General features: G+C 46.6%; 1 protein-coding gene across 1 annotated transcript in view; it reads right to left on the minus strand.

Annotated features, from left to right (window-relative positions):
- Nucleotides 1-22611, minus strand: part of KIF6 (kinesin family member 6) — a 380047-nt gene that overhangs the window by 72579 nt on the left and 284857 nt on the right. The window contains exons 14-15 of the mRNA XM_081094290.1: nucleotides 12175-12283; nucleotides 2699-2754 (exon numbers count right to left, since the gene is read on the minus strand). Coding sequence (XP_080950416.1) covers nucleotides 2699-2754; nucleotides 12175-12283 — 165 coding nt within the window. The remainder of the gene's footprint in view (nucleotides 1-2698; nucleotides 2755-12174; nucleotides 12284-22611) is intronic.

Genomic DNA, 22611 nt, shown 5'->3' on the forward strand with positions numbered 1-22611 from the left:
TTATATGGACGTGTCAGGGATTTTTGAGAACGAAACGCAAGTGGCAGCTCCAGATCACAGTGTCAGAGAAAAGCCAAATGGCCCGAGAAGACAGGGGCAACTTGACGTTACACAGGTGGGCCGGCTGCTCTGCAGTGCGCACACGCAGCTTTCATGTCCTCTCCGCAGGTCACTTCCAAGTGCGTGCCAGAGGCGGGATGTGGCGCAGTCTGGAGTGAAGCTGAGTCGTCGTTTTGCGCATGTCATGGTACATCGTGAGGGCTCCCACCTCCTCACCCTGGGAGCCGCTAAAGCACTCATTGGGGACTGAATTTAATCTCACCTGATTTAATCTCTCCCTAAGGAAGAAATTAAAGATCTATGACTCAGGAACATCACAAATCTCCCGAAAGCAGTTTCCCTCAAGGTTACTTTGGGATTTTTAAATAAGGGTATGAATTCCACCTTATGCCTTCTTCATCTTCACCTTGGGTCTGAGATGCAGGGATGGTGGGCTGCTCCCTGTGGCCGAGCACCAGGAGGGGCTTGTTCAGTCCTGGGGTTGAGTCGCAGTGATCCACTCACCTGGACCGCCTCGGGTCATGAGCACATTTGAAAGAGGATGGTGTTAGTCGGCTCTTGGCATGAAATGAAGTGATAGTGATGATGACTTTATTGGCACCACTGAACCAGCGGCTTTCTCTTAGCAGTGAATCTCAACATTGTGAGTCTCCAAAGAAAAAAAAGGTTTGCTCACCCAGGGCTTCTGCTGGCATATGTGCAATCACAGACGTCCTCCGTGGGAGGTCTCCCCGCCCCAACCTGCGCAGCGGCAGGCAGCCCCGGCGTGCTTAATCCCAAGAACTCGGCGAACGGGATCCATCCACAGACGTTATTGCACCAAAATGATGGAGAATTTAGAATTGTGACAACCCAAGGTGCTGTGAGCACAAAGCTAAGTACATTGGCATACCATGGGTACCTTCCGTCATAATCTATGACATTACTGTTGGAACAGCTTTATTTGGGTTTAGAGAGTTAGATACATTTCAAGAGCAAAACCTTATACTATTCTGTGTGGAGAAGCAATTTATAAAAGGCCTTTCCTCCTGTCTCCCAGGAATGAAAACAGACCATTGGGTCCTTTGAGTCACATGATGCTGACAAGTCCTGGGATCCACGGAGATCCCTGCGCTGCCCTCCCGGCCGCCAGCCAGGTGGGTCAGCTGTCCTGCTGCTGGACTGGCTGCTCCTTGGCCGGGCGTCTGCTTTCCTGCCCAATCAGCTTCCTTATTGCTGTGGGTCTCTGATCCCTTTGAGAATCAGATAAACTATTACCTCCAGACAAATGCACACTCCTAACCCCCCATTTTTTTTCATGCAGTTTCAGGGGCTTGGGATCCAGGCCAAGGAAGGAATTTTATATAGGGTTTTAAGAGAAACTAACTGTACTAAAGGTTACCAACATTTTAAAACATTTTTTGATCCAGGGATAGCTATGTGCTTTTGTATAAATGCATTAAATAACCAGACTGAATGCCGAGTCTAATACCGACTGTAATTGACAAGTACTGATGAGTACAAAGGACATTTTACCATGTCGGCCAGCTCTGCTGTAAAATGGAAATGTCTGTGATTCTCACTGCTGGCAGGCGCTGCTAGTTCTACTGTGGTATGCTGCCTACATTCATCACTGAGGCAGTGCTAAACCGCAGGCAGAGGTTAGTAAAAATGAAGGTGCATCTTCCCCCATCCAAGATCCTGGACTTGAGGTTAAGAATCTCTGAGGCTCTAGCGATTCTCCGCCTGGCACGGGGCCTGGCGCGGGGCCTGGCAACCTTAGCCCTTCCCATTCAGGCCAATGAAGAGGACATAGGCCTTCCCTTTCCTCAACTGAAACAACTTAAGGTTACCATGATATTCAATATTCTGTAGCAAAAGCCAAAAGGGCCATTCAGAGTGGCTTTTGTCCCTCCGAAGGAGGAAGGTGGGGACAATGGGACTCAGAGTTCACTGTGAACAGATTGGCGACTGCTGCCTTCCCTCCCAGGGGGATCCCCTCTGTGAAGCTGCCCCGCCTGGGAGATGGATCTCTGTGTGTCTTCCCCGTGTGTCTTCTAGCTTGGAATGAAAGACACATTCTCCTCTGGCTGTCCCAAAGACCTGTGACCCCCTTTTGTTGAATTTGCCTCTGGCTTTAACCTCACCTTTCCCGAGATGCACGCCTAAGTGGGGGAGCCCTGCTCAGCAGCCTGCATCCTGGGAAGGCACACTGGCTCAGTTTTGCTTCTCATCCTTCCCCTGGCTCACTGGAGGGTGCTGAAATGCTAAGTGTAAGCTTTGGAGGTGCGGCAGTGTTTCCCAGCACCTGAAGATACCATTGTCACCGCGATCCTGTGGTGATGGCCAGCAGAGCTATTGCTGGAAAACACCAGGGAAAAGGTCAACTTTCTCACTGGGATGCTAGAGCTCAGGCCTGCATGGGGCGGGGGGTGGGGGGGGTGGGGGGTGGGGAGTGAAAAGCTCAAGTTTTAGGCAAAAGGAACTGTTTTTCCTGATGGATGAGGGGAGGAGGAGAGACTCACAGGGAAAGGCACTTTAAGCACTGCCGTGGCTGGGCGCTCCTGCAACCGGGCCATGGCTTTTGGAGGCCACCATGACCTGGTTTCCACCAGGAAAATGGTCCGTGAGAGAGGCTCACAGAAGATCGCCTGCTTACCGATTTTACTTCTTGCTTCATTTATATTTTCTCCCAGGGACTTTGCTTCAGAAAATCTGGAGGGGAAAAAAAAAAAAAAAGAAATGAGAATTTAACTTTTTCCTCTTCATCTTAAATTATGTTTTAAAAATAATAGATTTCTGAGAGGTCTCTAAAATATTATAATACTTTATTAAAATACATAAAAGAAAATCTAAATAAATGAAATATACTAGGCTTAAAATAGAGATAAATTTTATATTTATCACCGGTGGTGTGAATTTTTACTCCTCTACCCAGCATAGAATTTTCATGCTCATATTCACTAATTTATGACTTTGAATTTCTAGTGTTTATGTTGTAAGGGGACCAGAATAAAGCATGACTGTAAGCTTTCTATACTATGTATGCTCCACAGTGTCAGGACCTCATCATCACAAAGAACACATACTTAATGTAACTTAAATAACTTCTTCTCTGATTGTAAAGTCATAGATCAGAGGTCAGCAAACTATGGGTGGTCATGAGACAAATCCAGCCCCCACACCTGTTTCTGTAAAAGAAGCTGTATTGGAACACGGCCACACCCACATTTACATAGTGTCTGTGGCTGCTTTCCTGCTAAAATAACAAATTGAGTGGATTGAACAGAGGCCATATGGCCTGCAGAGCTGAAAATATTTATTATCTGACCCTTTACAGAAAAAGTTTGCTGACTCCTGTTATATATGATGCTAAACCACATCTTGAAAACTTAAAAACAAGAAAAAAATCTCCAATAATCTGCCACCTAAAAATAAGCACATTTTGAGATCTTTCCAGTCTTTTTTCTAGCCAGTTTTTTATACAGTGAAGACCATGTTGTATACATGGTTCTGTGCTTTGATTTTTTTCACTTAGCACTATAGCATGCCTTTCCCCATGTCTTTAGAAACTTCTCCGTTGTCTTTGATGGCTGTCTACCAGTCCACCAGATGATTGTGCTGATGTTTGCTTACTGATTCCCCTGTCATCCAACAAATACTTATGAGAGCCCCGGGGAGAGCTGGAGAGGTGGTGGAGGAAGGATAAGGCCTATGTGAGAAACTTGCAGCCCAGAACCTTACGACATGTTAGTTGCTTTCCCATCTTCTCCTTTCTGCCATGAAATTTAAGAGGCAACTGAAAGTCTATGAAACAAATACCTAATATATATGGCTACAGGAAAGCCTTGTGCTACTGTGGGCAACACTGGCCCTGCCCTTAGAGGACTCGGGAGGGGCCTGTCCATCAGGAAAGCTCATGTACAAGGCAGGACTGACCTGGGTTTAATGGGGGCATAGGAGCTTTAAGGAACTTTTTATTATGGAAATTTCCAAATAGGCAGAAAATAGAATAACAGAATGAACCCTCACATACCCACCAACACATGACATTAATTGTCAACATTTGGCCAGTTTGATTTTAATTATCTCCTTTCTCCCCACCTCTCAAATCTTTCTGGATCCCAGTAAGACCCACATTATTTCACACATAGCTGCTTAGTTGCAAGGTTTTTTGTTAGAGGAAGTGGGGTGAGGAGAGCACTTTAGGCAGGGGAACAATGCAAGCAAAGGCCAGAGTGCTCTGTGCTTGAGGAAAAGAAGTGTGAATTATGACACTGCTATTTTCCGAATCTGTCTCCTTGGCCTGCGACTGCAGACAGGGGAATTTCCAGGGAAGGGGACAAATATTTTCCCCTCCTGGGACTCCACCGGGCTCCCTCACTGAGCATACTCAGGCTCATCATAGACTATGCACATCTTCGCTTGAGCGAGGGCCTGTCGTCTCCCCGAGAGGAGTGCAGTTCCTTCCGATACCATTCAGATTGGATTTGGTTCAGCAAACATTCATATGGCATGTAGGTCACTGTGCTGGGCTCCGCGGGCTCGCACTGGCTGTGTCTGCTGGGCGGCATTGTCCCGGGTTTGGTCCAGGCCATTCAGAGGTGAGGACTGTCTTCATGCTTTAGTTTCTGCCAGGTGGGGAGAGTAGGACTGTTCCATGGCCACCCTGTCCATGTCTAGTACCTAGGCTTTCATCGGATTTGACAGTCCTTTGTTGCTCAATGGAAGACTCCTCTTCCTGCCAGTTCTGTGGAGGCTGGAAGCGTTAGAACAATGAAAATGCAAGAGAAGGCTGAGGAGCTGCTGGAATTCATGTCAGCGCTGGAGGACAGCAGGTGGAGATTCAAAAGGAGGAGACTGCAGGGAGAACAGGCCACCACCGTGGCACTGTTCACAGAAGCCTGACAGGCCTGGGTGAGCCCCCCCGACACCCCACACACCCCACCACCACCTTGGCAGTGACCAAACTGTCCAGGGAGCACAGCGAAGGGGGGCATTTTGTGCAGTGGTCCACGCTCTCCAAAGAGCCGCCAGGACTGGCAGACACGGTGTCGGGTGGGGGCACCTTGGGCAGTCTCAGCTTCCTCTCTGCAGCCCAGCGCCAGGCTCAGAAGGGTTTGCCCACTGCAGAGGTATGGGCTGAGGGCTGTCTGTCCTCATGAGACTGTTTCTCTTTACTCCGCAGCTGTCACCGCTCCAGGCCACCCCGCCCACGTGTGTTCCTGATCCCTGGTTGTCAAGACAAACTCTTTCCTAAGGAAGCCCAGTCCTGGGGGAGAAGAGGGAGAGTGTGAGGGAGACGGGGAGATGAGAAGGGAAAGGAGGCAAACTGAAGAGCTGAGAAGAGGGTGACCCCAGTCTGCCACATCCTTGTTCTTCCTGGCCCGCCCTGCCCCTTCATGCCCCCAGCTCATCCCCTTCCTCCTGCCTGGAGCTAAATTCTGCTCATCCAGACTGTGCTAGGAGGAGCCTTCCACTGCTGACCTTCTAACAGACACACGTTCCCATTAGTGACGTACTCAGGGAGCCAACCTGTGACCAAGGTGTGTGCTGACTTTCCCCAGGGCACGTGCACCCAGACAATAGATATCCCCAGCTGCTGCTCACTGCTGAGGAGGCGTGGCCCATCGGGGAGGCGAGGCCCATCGGGGAGGCGTGGCCCATGGGGAGGCATGGCCCCAGGGTGATAGCAGCTGAGATGGCCACACCTGGCTCTGCTCCAGGGCAATGAGAACCACAGACAGTTTCCTGGAGAGGCCGGGACTGCCCACTCTTTCTGTGAGAGGTGAACACTGACAGGTCTCTGTGTGTATCTGATGTCTATTGGTTTATGATCAACATGCTATTTATTGATAAGAAGCACTCATGCACCAAAGTCTAATTACAAGTACACAGTTTATTGATGATATGCAACATTGTTGGGTTAGAGCGGGCAGGTGAGGTAATGAGTGCCAATTGCCCTGGATTCTGGACACACTCCGTTGCTGTCTGGGCCAAATGAAAGTGTAGCCTCAGTGCCAAAGTTTGCTGTGGACTGCACTTCTGGACTCCCATCTCGTGGACGACTCTTTTTGAAGCTCCCATTCAATTTCAACCGTCACTTGTCCTGTGGAATACTGAGAGATGCACGGGTTGGTCTTGCTGGTGGTGAACGTTGTTGGAGGACTTGCAGGAACCAGAGTATTTTTCATTAGAATTTTAGGCGGGGATGTTTCAGTCCAAATCCACTCGTCATCGGTGAGGGATGAAAATGTTCATCTGTGTAAGGACTTTTAGACCAAATCGGTTCCTGGAAGGAAGTGTACTTCATGATCTCGCCACAGCATTCCCGGAACGACTCCCTGGTGGTTGACGTTTTCCAGTGTTGGTCCTGTGCTTGTCTGCTGCATGTTGTTTGCTATTCTGTATCCTTCATTGTAGGCAACTGGATTGATTGTTTGTATTTTACTTTTGATTGTCATCTTTATGTTGTCTGAACTTGCACCAGAAGCAGGTGCTCCGTTTTGTCCAAAAATCCTAACTTCAGTTTGAGGACATGTTGCTTCGTCTCCAATACGAGAAGCCATTGCAATGCCTGGGTGCATTCTGTGTGCTCTTAAGTTGACAAGTACTTTGTTTGCAGATGTCCATCCAACTGACACGCTGTTGTTGGCAGCTGTTTCATGCACGACCTTCTGTCGCATGCAAGGACCAGGCAGCCAAGTGCGATATTGTGATGTTAGGTCGCCTTTGTTGCATTTTTAAAAACCAACTTGCTTATGTTTCCGAATGAATAGCTGAATGTGATGTCAGCTATTCACTTGGAAACGTGCCATTCTACTACTCATATGCACACAACCAGAGCATTGACAGACTGATGAATCCTCTAATAGATCAATATCCATGGGCATTTGCTGCAAATGCTCAAAACAGCATAAGCAAGTTGGTTTTTAAAAATGCAACAAAGGCGACCTAACATCACAATATCGCACTTGGCCGCCTGGTCCTTGCATGCGACAGAAGGTCGTGCATGAAACAGCTGCCAACAACAGCGTGTCAGTTGGATGGACATCTGCAAACAAAGTACTTGTCAACTTAAGAGCACACAGAACGCACCCAGGCATTGCAATGGCTTCTCGTATTGGAGACGAAGCAACATGTCCTCAAACTGGAGTTAGGATTTTTGGACAAAACAGAGCACCTACTACTGGTGTGAGTTCAGACAACATGCAGACCTGCCGGCTGCATTGTCTCTGTTGTTGAGAGTTAGATATCCATGGTGTGGAGCCATGAATACACCTGCTGGAAACGGAGGCAGCGTTCCTTCGTGTGCGTTCCCCGCTGCATACCGTAGCTGATAGTCTGAGTCCGTCAACACCTGGATTGTGCTTGTGAGATTATTAGTGATGTGTTGTCATGTGTTATGACTTCTTTGACTTGAATGTTGAAAAGCTTCAAGTCAAGCCTTTTTGGTCCCCAGTTGCTATTGATGAGATGTTGCCAGTCTTGAAGGGAAAGGTGGCCATGGAACCGCTTGAAGTCCAAGTATCCCCACAGGATGCTGAATCCGTAGTACTGGTTGTCGTTGTTTCCAGTTGCTCCAGAGTTGTTGATTTTCTTGTACAGGTGGTTGTTGTAGGTTGGCAGGGCCCAGGTACCGGTAGATTTTGTGATGACTCTGTCACCCACCCATGTGGAATCGCAATGCCAATTTCCCGAGGAAGTGCCCACTCCATCGGGACCCTGCATATTGTGGCCCATTGGGCTGCCACCACCTGCAGCCATTGTACTAGATCCCAAATTTGAGGACACTACTGATCCTCCACTAGTACTTGTTTGTATGAAAGATCTGCCACGGAAGAGTTGGCTGTGTGGTGCCTGGGCACCGGCGTGTGTCGCCATGGGTTCCAGCCTCTCCTCACATCCTACACTGTGAGGATGAATGAGTCACGCCTGAAATGCAGTGCTTTTCAATTACAATTGTCTTTAAAAATCGGCCTAAGAACGGGCTCACATGCTCTGATTCAGCGAGGGCAAACCTCCTACTAATGTGGCGACGTCTTGTTTCTCTTGTCCCAGGAGGCTTTCCCCAGACGGGAGGCCAGAGCTGGGAGAGGCTAGAAACCCCCTGTGAAGGCAGCAAAGGGTGCAGGTAAGAAGGGGAAGAGAACCCTTCTACCAAGTAGCACAGATGTGCGTGCCATCGATCGTCCCCTCCTGCAGCTCTAGAGCAACTCGTACGCTCTTGGGAACTGAGGGAACCACAAGGGGTCCCTATATTTGGGCTTAGAACGAATTCCCATGGGCTAGAGAGGCCGAGCTGGCCCAAGGCACGGTGTGGGGGCTATTAGTCCTGAGTCCCTCTTTAGTGCACTTGGCCCACATGGTGTCACAACACCAGAACCTTTGAGGGACAGTTACTTGATATGAGACGTAAACAGGCAAGCCGGGCCACTAGGCCCAGGCTGCTGAGGACTATTAGAAAGGAGAGACTGGGCAGTCGGTCGAGTCAGGAAACTGATTTAATAGCATCCTGAGCAAGCTGGTGCACGTCTGTGTTGCAGGGACTGGCCCGTCCTCCCAGAAACGTTCTACGCGATGCTCCTGCCACTAGAGGGAATGGGTGGAATGGAGGGGACCAGGGTCCCGTGAACCAGTTCCTAAAGTGAGGGTGGCATGGAGGTCACCTTTATTGGCACCTGTGGGCCTTAGTTTGATGTCTGCTGTGGGAACATTGGTTCAAGCTCTGCTCATGCACAAACATTTTCTGTTAGTCCCCTGCCTTAGGGAGTTCTGAGCACGTCCTACCTAACAATTGAATAGGCTCCATAACGCAAACAAAAGCTCCCATCCTGAGAAAGGGGTAGGTCCGAGGTTAAACTCCCCAGTACCAAATACTCCGTTAATGATTGTTATTACAGTAACATGAAGCAGATGTGACATTAAAAAAATGTGGGCAGGTCTCCCAATGTTTCATTTGACTTGAAAAGACTGATTTACTGCTGGGAAAACCTCTTTTCAGAGGGAAGCTTTGTGTGAGTTTCACTGGTTCCCTTGCCCGATGGCCTCGGGGAAGATGGGACCACCAGCATTACCAGGCCATCCTGCGTGACTTAGATGTGTTTCAATCCAAAGCACATTTGTCACCGGGTTGTCAGAACTCTACTGTGCCGGAGGTTAGTGAGCCCTGAATTAGGCTTCCAAAGACCACCACATCCTTATCTCTGCCGCCCCCACCCCAACCCACCTCCCGCTGGACACAGACCTCCACTCAACGGTACAAACCAGGACCAGGAAACATGCCAATTCTAGAATCAGAAGGATGAAGTAGCATGTTCTTCCCCAGCCAGTGGTTCTGAAGCTTGAGTGTGCGGGAGAAGCACCTAGAACTGGTGTAGCCTGTGGAGGTGCTGGGATCCACCTCAGAGGCTCCGGCTCTCAGGGTCTCTGGACACTGTCTAGACAGTGGCTTTCAAGCCTGGTGGCCTGCTAGAGCCTTTAAGGAAATGGATGTTGGGGCTCTATCTGAGTGAGAATAGAAGGGGGGGGCAGGCCAAGGCCTTGGTCGCTTTTACAAGCCCCGTGGTCCCTTGGTTATGGAGCCAGGGGAATGAGGACCTGGTGGGAGCTATGACGTCCTAGGCAGGGACACAGCTAAGGACTCTTTGGAAGTTGTTATTGGATAAAGCAGCTGTCGTCTAGCTTGACATGCTTATCTTCAGACAAACAAGGTATCCTGCTTCAACACGGCCACTGACTCTGCTAAAAATCCATGGCCCACGGCATGGAGGAGGATGGGGACCCCTGGATGCAGGTGCCAAAATTCGTGCGGCCGGGCATATGTCCATCTTTGGAGGGAGACGGCTGTCAGACTTCACTAGCTTCACTTGCTTCCCCCAACACTCATTATTTTATTCATTCATTTATTTATTCATTCATGTCCTCGAGTCTTGGTCCTATTCTGCTCCCCCAAAGGGTAACTGTTCTTATGGCTAAAGTACACTAAAAGGTATCTTTTTGTTTGACTATTTTTGCTTGTTTTGCATGCATATATTTATATTTTACACAAATTGTGGGTTCTTAGGGCTCCCCTTGTTAGCATGTGTACATTAACCCATGGCTCCCACTTGCTGCATCGACCCCATGGCAATCCCCCGCCCCCCCGTTTCACCTCTCTACTTCCCCGGGATGGATGCCCAGAAGGCTTCCAACTCTCTCTGGCCACAAACAGCTGTGGACACCCTCATATATGTCTCCTTCTGAACACTAAGAGATAAACCTGGATGTGGAATTGCTGGGTCACGGGGGGTGCACAGACTTCTTTAGACTAAGAGGGCTGCAGGGTGCTCCAGTCGGTTGCTCCTGGTTACACTCTGATCACCTTCATGCGTTCCCCGTGATCTAAGATCCCCAGCAAACCCCCCACCAGGTGGAGAAGCTGTCAGTTAATAGTGGAAGCTGGCTCTCATGGCCACTGCTGTTCCCTTCTCTCTTCCCAGTCTGCCTTCTCTCCCGCTCCCGTGGCAGCTGTGCTCAACCTTCATCACCATCCCCCAGTCTCTCCTTCTACGTGGACTTGCACAGAGGAAGCAGCGGGGGCTTTCAGTTTGCTCCCTCCGCTTCTAAGCGTGTCCATGTCGGCCGCGTCTTGCTTTGTTGTTCCGTTCAGGGCTCCTTCCCGGCTCAGCTGCCCCAACCTCAACCCCCTCCGGACCCCACTCCCCACTCCCCGCTCCGGAGCCTCGCTGTGGCTCTTTCCCACACTTCTCTCGCGCTTGTCACTGGTTTGCCTCCGTGGCCTACAGCCTTGGCCGATTCTCTCCCATTCTCAAACAGACTTCTCCTTAGGCTGCCTCCCCTTTTTCTTTATAAACATGTTTTCATCCACCACCAACTTTTTGAGCACGTTGTTTGCTCTCTTTCTGTTTGCTTCGCCGCTTCTGAAACTCCACCCCCTGGTCGTCCAGGGGCCGACTCTGTGGGCCTCCCAGCTCCGCCTGCCGAGTTCTTGGTAGCACCGCCACCGTGACTGCGTGCTGCTCCTGATCCGTGGGGCGGTCTCCCCTGGGCTTTCAGGACAGGATTTTTTCCTGGTTCTCCCTCATCGCCTCTCTCTGCCTCTTCTCAGCCCCACCGTGGCCTTCATTCACTCTCCCTGTCCTTTTGAGCTGCCCCCTGGTTCCACCCTCAAGGCCAGCGGTTCTCAACCTGTGGGTTGCGACCCCTTTGGGGGTCGAATGACCCTTTCACTGGGGTCGCCTCAGACCATCGGAAAACACATATATAATTACATGTTGTTTACAGTAGCAAAATTACAGTTATGTAGTAGCAATGAAAATAATTTTATGGTTGGGGGTCACCACAACATGAGGAACGGTATTAAAGGGTCGCGGCATGAGGAAGGCTGAGAACCACTGCTAGGCCTTTCCACTGCCACGTGTTTTTCTGAGAGCGCGCATCCACTGCTCATGCGCATGCCTCTCAATCCTGAATCTCACTGTAATTCAACAGTAGTTTTGAGAAGTTGCTGTGTGCTAAGACCCAGTCATATACCAAGTCTAGAGCTCCAGACCCATACATTTGGCAGTCACTGTTTTCTACGGCTTTAGGATGTGTATCTGATTCATGGCTTATCTGAAGCAAAGCATAAGTTTATTCGAAAGGGCTCACACACAGCCTTGCCCCACCGCATAGCAGCAGACAATGCTGCCAGCCCAGCTTCCCGCCTGGAGACCACACCCCGGGCCTGGTCATTTCACTTTCTTTGACTAAGGTGTGCAGGGCCACCCTCCAGGACAGCGGGGCCTGCAGTTCTAAGACTATAATTTAGTCCTTAGATATGTCCCTGCCTTTGGAATAAGAAGATATTGACAGAGTCACAAGCTGATGAGAATGGATGTGCAATGTGAGACTTGCAGAGGAAGTTAGGGCTGCCAGTAACAGTCCCTGAGGTAAGTAACCGGCTGTCCTGGGAGGGTGAGGCCTACACGCCTGGAGAATCGTACCAGGTGGACCTAATTCACTGTGAAACTGAGTGCATGCCGTGCCTTCCTTTCAGGAGTTGGGTTGGGCAGTTTAGGGAGGACAGAGCGCGCTTCCTCTCGCTGCCCGGCTCAGCCTTGCAGGGCCAGCGGCTCCCTGAGCCAGCCTTACCTCTGCTTCAGAATCTGTTTGTTGTCTTCGATGGTCACGCTGTCAGCGTGGTCCCTCTTGAAGATTTCAAAGGCCTCCTGGCGTCCTAATGACATTTCCTCTCTCATCCCTGTTGGAGACACAAGGAAATGGCCTCAGTCACAGCATCAGGATCCCATTAATTTCACTGTCACTCTAGTCAGACCACAGAGGCGGCCCTGGCTCCGAGAGGCCCATGGCGGCGAGGGGCTCCGGACCAGACAGGTGGCCCCAGGCTCCTGCAGCCGGCCGCCCACCAGGGAGCCCTCGCAGCCACACCCGCTGCACCCTGCTGGCTGGGCTGTGCCTCCATGTGACTGTGGGGGGTGGGGTTTGGAATGTCTGGTCGAAGGAAATGAAAACCAGAGTGCCAAGCCCTCGACTGCCAAGAACATCTGCAAATACACTTTCTGCCATCATCCAGTGCCATGTTTCTCCCTGTTTTCCTGTTCCTCCCCACTTGGGTTTTCTGTTAAATTTCATCCTGAATTTCCAGGCATTTAGTTAAAAGAAGTATAATTCAGACCGAAAGACTTCGAATCTAGAAAAGTCTGCTGTCTTCAGAGCCAGCCTGTCCTTGTTTCCTGTGGCTAACGAGGGGCCCCTGACCTTCCTCAGAACTTAGGTTCTCCGTGTAAGACCCGTGAGCAGAGAGGGGTGCAGGGAGGTCCCTGACTCATGTCTACAGTCAGCGTCTGGTGTCACTGTCGCCACTGCAGACTCCTCCTCCCTGCTGGGGTGCCCAGGGGCCCGATTCTGAAAGCCAGAGTCAGAAGGGCCAGCGCCCTGGGAGTAGCAGGTGGCATCTCTTCCCACGCCTCCCACGGTGAGGGTCCAAGCAGGTGTGTGCCTGGGACTCGAGGTGAGAGCTGAATTCACAGCTGTATTTTGGATGAATCTACAATCATTTTTTATGCCTCTGCCCTTCATTCCTTTTTCCATGTTTTTATCCCTTTAATCCCACTTATCTTTGCAGCCCCAGCTGAGGGTTACCACCTCCATGAAGCTCCCCAAGGCCCAGAAGGGCAAATCTTCCCTCCACCACGGACCCATCGATGCCTCTGAAACACGCACAGCTACAGACGCTGTCACGTCACATGACAGTCCTTTCAGGTGAGATGCAAGTTTCTTCGGAGATGGAGAGAATAATTTTTGGTGAATCCTTGGTGCCTTGTTCAATGACTAGCGTTTAGAATGTGTTCAACATATGTCTGTTAAGTGAGTCAGGCCCAGATTGAACTGGGAGTGATGATGAGCCTTGCTTGTTGCCATAGGAACAGGGTCCAGGGCTACAGGGGTTCACTCTGAGGCCTAGGGTACCAGAGATGCATTCATATGGGCCACAGACCACATCTCCTGCCTGCAGAAACCTAGCCTCAGGGTGGGGAACTGGCCCAGCCCATCTGACACCAATTTCATGATTGCTGTTGATAAAAATAGCACCATGGAGAATGTCTGAATGGTGAGGCACACAAAGACACCCCACCCTTTCCATCGAAGCGAAGGGGCACAGCTCAGTTCTGTCTGCACATCTGCCCTGCACACTCCAGAATTGGGGCGTGGCCTGGGGACGGGTTTATGAGAGACTCGGAAAGAGAAGCCCTGATGCACAAGCGACATTAACCAGGGGGCACTTTGCTTCCACCAGGAGCCGAGGGACTCACTCCATACCTCTCCCCTGCCCCTGGTCTGTGCTCATTCTAACAATGTATGTTTGCCTTTCACTGCCTAATAAGATAACAACAGGCGGGTGGAGGGAATGGGTCTCTCTGGAATAGAGGGGGTGGGGGAAGCTGCATAGAGGCCACATTGGAGCCTGCCAGCGGGGTCCCCAAAGTGCTACCCAGAGAGGAGGAGAGCAGGCTTCCTGGGCAGTGGGAGCAGAAACGACATGGAGTACATAGCAAAGACAATCCAGGAAGGTTGGTTGGGATCATTTTTCAGAGAATCTGTAAGGTCTTGCTGCTAAGAAATCTGGGCCAGTGTGATATCTTATTATATCATATTCCCTCCACCCCCTGCTGGTATTTTATTATATAAAAGTACAAATCAGTACTTTAAAAATATTTTTTTAAAGTTTAGTAAAGCACACATTATGGGGAAGTTGCATGGGAAGTGATTACTACTTTGAGTGAGTTAAGAGCACTGGGTCCTGCAGTGCTATAGGCTTATCGTCAGGAGCATGGAATTGCTTTTCCTCTTGTTGGAATGGAGAAATATTCTGGGATTGAGTTCTCTGAGGGTAGTGACCTCAGGTGGATGAGCATTAGTGTGACGGCCATCATCCTGGCAGTCAGCGTCCCAAGTGTCTGCGTAGAAAGGCCACGGCGAGGGGGCTCATGATACCCATTGCCTGAAGGCAAAGAGGCAAAACAAGGCCTGGAAGCCTAGAGAGACTTCACTGCTGCCTCATGGAAGGGAGACTGAGAGTCCACAGAGATGACAATGGGAAGGACTCCCCAGGCAGCTGTAGTGTGAGACCCCAGGCTCTATCCCAGCCCTGCTCTTGTCCATTCCAATGATGCTCATTTAGAGCTCATCTAGTCCTTTTGGGTTGTACTAATGGACCACTTCCTATTCTAATTTGGGGTCACCTGAAACGTTAATGAACCCCTTTTTATTTGCTGAGAAGATGTCTCCACCTCGCTCTCCCTCTCAGGATTCCCTTTCTCAGATGACAAGCTCTCCCACACATGGTGTGCAGAGAAAGAGCAGGGCAGCGGAGCACAGGAGTGACCACAGCCTACCTCGCTAATGAGATCATGAGCCTGCCTCTCACTTTAAACCAAAAGCTAAAGGTGATTAAGTTTAGCGAGGAAGGTATGTTGGAAGCCAAGATAGGCCCAAATCTCGGCCTTTTGGGCCAAACAGTTAGCCAAGTTGTGGATGTAAAGGAAAAGTTCTTGAAGGAAACTAACAGTGCTGCTCCAGTGAACACACGGATGATAAGAAAGTGAAACAGCCTTACGCCTGATATGGAGAACATTTTAGTGGTCTGGAGAGATGATAAACCAGCCACAACATTCCAATAAGCCAAAGCCTAATCCAGAAAACAAGGCCCTAACTCTCAATTCTATGAGGGCCGAGAGAAGTGAGGAAGCTGCAGAAGACAAGTCTGAAGGTGGCAGAGGTGGGTTTAAGGAAAGAGCCATCTCCATAATATAAAAGTTCAAGGAAAAGCAGCAAGTGCTGATGTAGAAGCTGCAGCAGGTCATCCAGAAGAACTGGCTAAGATAATCAATGAAGTGGCTACACTAAACCACAGATTTCTAATGTAGATTAAACAGCCTCATATTGGAAGATGATGCCATCTAGGACTTTCATAGCCAGAGAGAAGCCAATGCCTACTGTCAAAACTTCAAAGGACAGGCTGACTCACTTGTCAGGGGCTAATGCAGCTGACGACTTTAAATTGAAGCCAATGCTCATTTACCATTCTGAAAATCCTATGCTAAGTCTAATCTGCCTGTGCTTTATAAATGGAACAACAAAGCCTGATGATAGCACATCTGTTTACAACATGGTGTACTGAATATTTTAAGCCCATTGTTGAGACCTAGTACTCAGAAAAAAAGATTCCTTTCAAAATATTATGGCTAGTTGACAATGCATTTGGTTACCCCAGAGGTCTGGTGGAGATGTACAGCAAGATTAATATTGTTTTTATACCTGTTAATACAACTTCCACTTTATCGCCTATGGATCAAAGAGTAATTTTGACTTTCAAATTCTTACTTAAGAAATCCATTTTGTAGGGCTATAGCTGCCACAGATAGTGATTCTTCTGATGGGTCTGGGCAAAGTAAATGGAAAACCTTCTGGAAAAGATTCACCACTCATGATACCATTAATGAACATTTATGATTCATGGGAAAAGGCCAAAATATCAATATTAACAGGAGTTTGGAAGAAGTTGACTCCAATCCTCATGGATGACTTTAAGGGGCTCAACACTTCAGTGGAGTAAGTAGCTGCAGATGTGGTGGAAACAGCAGGAGAACTAGGATTAGAAGTGGAGCCTGAAGATGTGACTGAATTGCTGCAACTCGCATGGGAAGACTTTAAAGGAAGAGCTGCTTTTTGTGAATGGGCAAAGAAAGAGGTTTCTTGAGATGTAATCTATTCTTGGTGAAGATGCTGTGAAGATTGTTGAAATGACAACAACATTTTAGAATATCACACAATTAGTTGAAAAAGCAGTGGCAGGGTTGGAGATGATCGGCTCCAATTTTGAAAAAAAAGTTTTTGTACTGCAGGTAAAATGCGGTCAAACAGCATCACATGCTACAGAGAAATCGTTCATGAAAGGAAGAGTCAATCAATGGGGCAAACTTCATTATTGTCTCATCTTAAGAAATTGCCAGCCCCCCACCCCCCGCCCCCAACCTTCATCAACCACCACCCTGATCAGTCAACAGCCATCAACGCTGAGACAAGATGCTCCACCACAAGATGATCATGACTCCCCGAAGACTCAGATGATTAGCATTTTTTATCAATAAAGTATTTTTAAATTAAGGTATGTACATTGTTTTAACATAATTCTATTGCACACGTAACAGACTACAGTAGAGAGTAAACATAACTTTAATATACACTGGGAAACCAAAAACATTCATGTGACTCACTTTATTGTGATATTCGCTTTATTGCGGTGATCTGGAACCTAACCTGCAATGCCTCCAAGGTATGCCTGTATTACCTTAGTTAAACTTCTCCATGATCCATGGTCATGATTCCATTGTACAGATGAGGAAACTGAGACTCAGTAAAGAAGTGGGTCTAGGGGTAAAACTCTCCCAGCTTTTAGAGACGGGCTAGTTCTCCTCTTTGATCAGTTTTTCCAAGGAGAGCATGCCTGACAGAGGGGAACAGGTGGTAGACCTCCAGAAAACCTGGTGGTAGTTGATTTACCCACAAAACTATGCTCTTATAAGTGCTCATCTTGTCTAAAACTTTGAGCTTTCTTTATTGTATTACAGGGAAAACAGAACCATGAATTTTGCTAACTGTTTGCATAGTTTATTTCCTTTATTAATATGTTCTAAAATTATTTCTAGACTTTGTAAACTCCATGGGGCAGGGTTTTTTGTCAGTTTTGAATGTTGCAATATTTCTAGCACCTGGGTCATCCCTGGCACAGAGGAAGAACTCAATCAAACATCTTTTTTTTTTTTTTTTTTTTTTTTAATTTTTTTATTGCTTAAAGTATTACAAAGGGTATTACATATGTGTCCATTTTATCCCCCCGCCCTAGACAGTCCCCCAGCCTCCCCTATCCCCCAGTGTCTTATGTCCATTGGTTATGCTTATACGCATGCATACAAGTCCTTTAGTTGATCTCTTACCCCCCTACCTCCTGCCCCCCAACCCTCCCCGGCCTTCCCACTGCAGTTTGACAATCTGTTTGAGGCAGCTCTGCCTCTGAATCTATTATTGTTCAAAAGTTTATAATGGTCTCTATTATCCATGAATGAGTGAGATCATGTGGTATGTTTCCTTCATTGACTGGCTTATTTCACTTAGCATAATGCTCTCCAGTTCCATCCATGACGTTGCAAATGGTAAGAGTTCCTTCCTTTTTAGAGCAGCATAGTATTCCATCGTGTAGATGTACCACAGTTTTCTAATCCATTCATCTACTGATGGGCACTTAGGCTGTTTCCAAATCTTAGCTATGGTGAATTGTGCTGCTATGAACATAGGGGTGCATATATCTTTTCTGATTGGTGTTTCTGGTTTCTTGGGATATATTCCTAGAAGTGGGATCACAGGGTCAAATGGGAGTTCCATTTTCAGTTTTTTAAGGAAACTCCATACTGTCTTCCATAGTGGCTGCACCAGTCTGCATTCCCACCAGCAGTGCACAAGTGTTCCTTTTTCTCCACATCCTCTCCAGCACTTGTCGTTTGCTGATTTGTTGATGATAGCCAGTCTGACAGGTGTGAGATGGTACCTCATTGTTGTTTTGATTTGCATCTCTCGGATGATTAGTGACTTTGAGCATGTTTTCATATGTCTCTTGGCTTTCTGAATGTCCTCTTTTGAAAGGTGTCTATTTAGGTCCTTTGCCCATTTTTTGATTGGATTGTTTATCTTCCTTTTGTTAAGTTGTATGAGTTCCCTATAGATTTTGGAGATTAGGCCCTTATCAGATATGACATTGGCAAATATGTTTTCCCACACAGTGGGTTTTCTCGTTGTTTTGTTGATGGTTTCTTTTGCTGTGCAGAAGCTTTTTATTTTGATGTAGTCCCATTTGTTCATTTTCTCTTTAGTTTCAAGTGCCCTAGGAGCTGTATCAGTGAAGAAATTGCTTCGGCATATGTCTGAGATTTTGTTGCCTTTGGATTCTTCTAGAATTTTTATGGTTTCCTGTCGTACATTTAAGTCCTTTATCCATTTTGAGTTTATTTTTGTGTATGGTGTAAGTTGGTGGTCTAGTTTCATTTTCTTGCATATATCTGTCCAATTTTCCCAACACCATTTATTGAAGAGACTATCTTGGCTCCATTGTATGTTCTTGCCTCCTTTGTCAAATATTAATTGAGCATATTGGTTCGGGCCGATTTCTGGGCTCTCTATTCTATTCCATTGATCTATATGCCTATTCTTGTGCCAGTACCAGGCAGTTTTGAGAACAGTGGCTTTGTAATACAACTTGATATCTGGTATTGAGATCCCACCTACTTTGTTCTTTTTCAGGATTGCTGCAGCTATTCGGGGTCTTTTTTTATTCCAGATGAATTTTTGGAGAGTTCGTTCTAGATCTCTGAAGTATGCCGTTGGTATTTTAATGGGAAGTGCATTGAATTTATAGATTGCTTTGGGTAGTATGGACATTTTAATGATGTTGATTCTACCAATCCATGAACACGGTATGTTCTTCCATCTGTTTATGTCTTCCTCTATATCTTTTTTCAACGTCCTGTAGTTTTCTGAGTAGAGGTCTTTTACCTCTTTAGTTAAGATTATTCCTAGGTAGCTTAGTTTTTTTGGTGCGATGGTAAACGGGATTGTTTTTATAATCTCTCTTTCTGAAAGTTCACTATTGGTGTATAGAAATGCCTCAGATTTCTTGGGGTTAATTTTGTATCCTGCTACATTGCCAAATTCATGTATTAAGTCTAGTAGCTTTTTGATGGAGTCTCTAGGGTTTTGTATGTATAATATCATGTCGTCTGCAAATAAGGACAGTTTTACTTCCTCTTTTCCAATTTGGATGCCTTTTATTTCTTCTTCTTGCCGAATTGCAATGGCTAACACTTCCAGTACTATGTTGAACAGGAGTGGTGAGAGGGGGCATCCCTGTCTTGTTCCTGTTCTTAGGGGAAATGGTGTAAGTTTTTGTCCATTGAGAATGATGTTGGCTGTGGGCCTGTCATATATGGCTTTTATTATGTTGAGGTATGATCCTCCTACTCCCACCTTGCTGAGAGTTTTTATCAAAAATGGGTGTTGAATTTTGTCAAATGCTTTTTCTGCATCAATTGATATGACCATGTGGTTTTTTTCTTTCAATTTGTTTATGTGATGTATCACGTTTATTGATTTGCGGATATTGTACCATCCTTGCATCCCTGGGATAAATCCTACTTGGTCATGGTGTATGATCTTTCTGATGTACTGCTGGATCCGATTTGCTAAGATTTTGTTGAGGATTTTGGCATCTATGTTCATGAGGGATATTGGCCTGTAATTCTCTTTCATTGTGTTGTCTTTACCTGGTTTTGGTATTAGGGTGATGCTGGCTTCATAGAATGAGCTTGGAAGTGTTCCTTCCTCTTGAATTTTTTGTAGTAGTCTGAGGAGGATAGGTTTTAGTTCTTCCTTGAATGTTTGGTAAAACTCCCCTGTGAAGCCGTCTGGTCCTGGGCTTTTGTTTGCTGGAAGCTTTTTGATGACTGCTTCAATTTCTTCCATAGTTATTGGCCTGTTGAGATTTTTAGATTCTTCCTGATTGAGTTTTGGAATGTTGTATTTTTCTAGGAATTTGTCCATTTCCTCCAGGTTGTCTAGTTTGTTGGAGTAGAGCTGTCCATAGTATTTTTTAACAATCATTTGTATTTCTGTGGGGTCTGTTGTTATTTCACCTCTTTCATTTCTGATTTTGTTTATTTGGGTCCTCTCTCTTTGCTTCTTGGTGAGTCTGGCTAGAGGTTTGTCAATCTTGTTTATCCTTTCGAAGAACCAGCTCTTGGTTTCATTGATTTTCTGTATTATTTTTTTGGTCTCTATGTTATTTATTTCTGCTCTAATCTTTATTATCTCCTTCCTTCTGCTCACTCTGGGGTTTTCTTGTTGCTCTCTTTCTAATTCTTTGAGTTGTAGAGTTAGCTGATTTACTACCATTTTTTCTTGTTTTTTGAGATAGGCCTGTAGAGCTATAAACTTCCCTCTCAGGACTGCTTTCATTGTGTCCCATAGGTTTTGGATTGTTGTGTTTTCATTGTCATTAGTTTCCAGGATGTTTTGAATTTCTTCTTTGATTTCATTGGTAACCCAATCAATATTTAATAGCATGCTATTCAGCTTCCAGGTGTTTGAGTATTTTGGGTTGTTTTTATTGCAGTTTATTTCTAATATTATGCCATCGTGGTCTGCGAAGACGCTTTTTATGATTTCAATCTTCTTGAATTTGGGGATACTTTGCTTGTGACCCAATATATGGTCTATTTTTGAATATGTGTCATGAGCACTTGAGTAGAATGTATATTCCGTGGCACTGGGGTGAAGTGTTCTGAAGATGTCTATTAAGTCCATCTGATCTAGTGAGTCATTTAGTATTGCTGTATCTTTGCTGATTGTTTGTCTAGAGGACTTATCCAGTGATGACAGTGGTGTATTAAAGTCCCCTACTATGATTGTATTGTTGTCGATCTCTCCTTTGATATCTTCCAGAAGATTTTTTATGTATTTGGGTGCTCCTGCATTGGGTGCATATATGTTTATCAGGGTTATATCTTCTTGTTGTATTGATCCTTTTAGTATTATGAAGTGGCCTTCCGTATCTCTTGTTATGGCCTTCACTTTGAGGTCTATTTTGTCCGATATAAGTATTGCTACCCCAGCTTTCTTTTCTTTTCCATTAGCCTGAAAGATAGTTTTCCATCCCTTCACTTTCAGTCTGTGTGAGTCCTTTCTAATGAGGTGGGTCTCTTGTAGACAGCAAATGTATGGGTCATGATTTTTTATCCATTCAGCCACTCGATATCTTTTGGTTGGAGCATTTAGCCCGTTTACATTTAAAGTTATTATTGAAAGGTACTTGTTTGTAGCCATTTCTTTTTTTGTGTGTGTGGCTGTTTTCTTTCTGGGATTTTTATTTCTTCTTTTTACACCAGTCCCTTTAGCATTTCTTGCATTGCTGGCTTGGTGGTGATAAACTCCCTTAGCCTTTTTTTGTCTGTGAAGCTTCTTATTTCCCCTTCAATTTTGAATGATAGCCTTGCTGGATAGAGTATTCTTGGATTCAGTCCTTTGCTTTGCATCACTTTGTAAATTTCCGTCCATTCTTTTCTGGCCTGATGTGTTTCTGTTGAGAAATCATTTGATAATCTAATGGGAGATCCCTTGTATGTAACTTTCCGTCTCTCTCTTGCAGCCTGTAAGACTCTCTCTTTGTCCTGAACATTTGCCATGGTAATTATGATGTGTCTTGGTGTGGGTCTTTTCGGGTTCACCTTGCTTGGGACTCTCTGGGCTTGTGTGACTTTTTTCTTCCCCACCTCAGGGAAGTTTTCTGATATTATTTCTTCCAATAGGTTTTCTAATCCTTGTTCCTCTTTCTGTTGTTCTGGCACCCCTATTATTCGTATGTTGTTTCGTTTCATGTTGTCCCAAAGCTCCCTTAGGCTCTCCTCCTGTCTTTTAATTTTTTTCTCCAACTGAAGTACAGTTTGGGTGTGTTTTGCTTCCCTGTCTTCTAATTCACTAATTCGGTCTTCCGCTTCTCCTAGTCTACTGTTGATACTTTCAATGGTGTTCTTTATTGCAGCTATATCGCACTTCATTTCTTCTTGGGTCTTAGTTAAGTTGTCGATTTTTTCATCTGTTTCTTCTTGCTTCTTGGATAAGTTGTCGATTTTTTCCTCCATCCGGTGTATGCACTCTAGGACCCTTATTCTGAATTCTTTTTCTGTCATGTTGTATGCCTCTGTATCACTTAGCTGCTTTTCTGGTGAGTCCTCCTTTTCTTTCCTTTGGGGATTTCTTTGTCTACCCATGTTTGATCTCACTGACGTATATAGATATTGAGTCGTTCAGTGGCTGCTCCCTAGGTGGCAGTGGCTCCTCGGGCTGTGGTTGCTCCTTGGGCGGTTGTGGTAGCAGCTGCTCCTCTGTTGTTAGCGGGTCTTCTGATGGGTGCTGTTCACAGCTGTTGTGGCTCTTCTGGCTGGCGGAGGGAGGCTTCACCCA

Source organism: Myotis nattereri, assembly GCF_964212035.1.
Source record: "Myotis nattereri genome assembly, chromosome: 6".
NCBI lineage: Eukaryota > Metazoa > Chordata > Mammalia > Chiroptera > Vespertilionidae > Myotis > Myotis nattereri.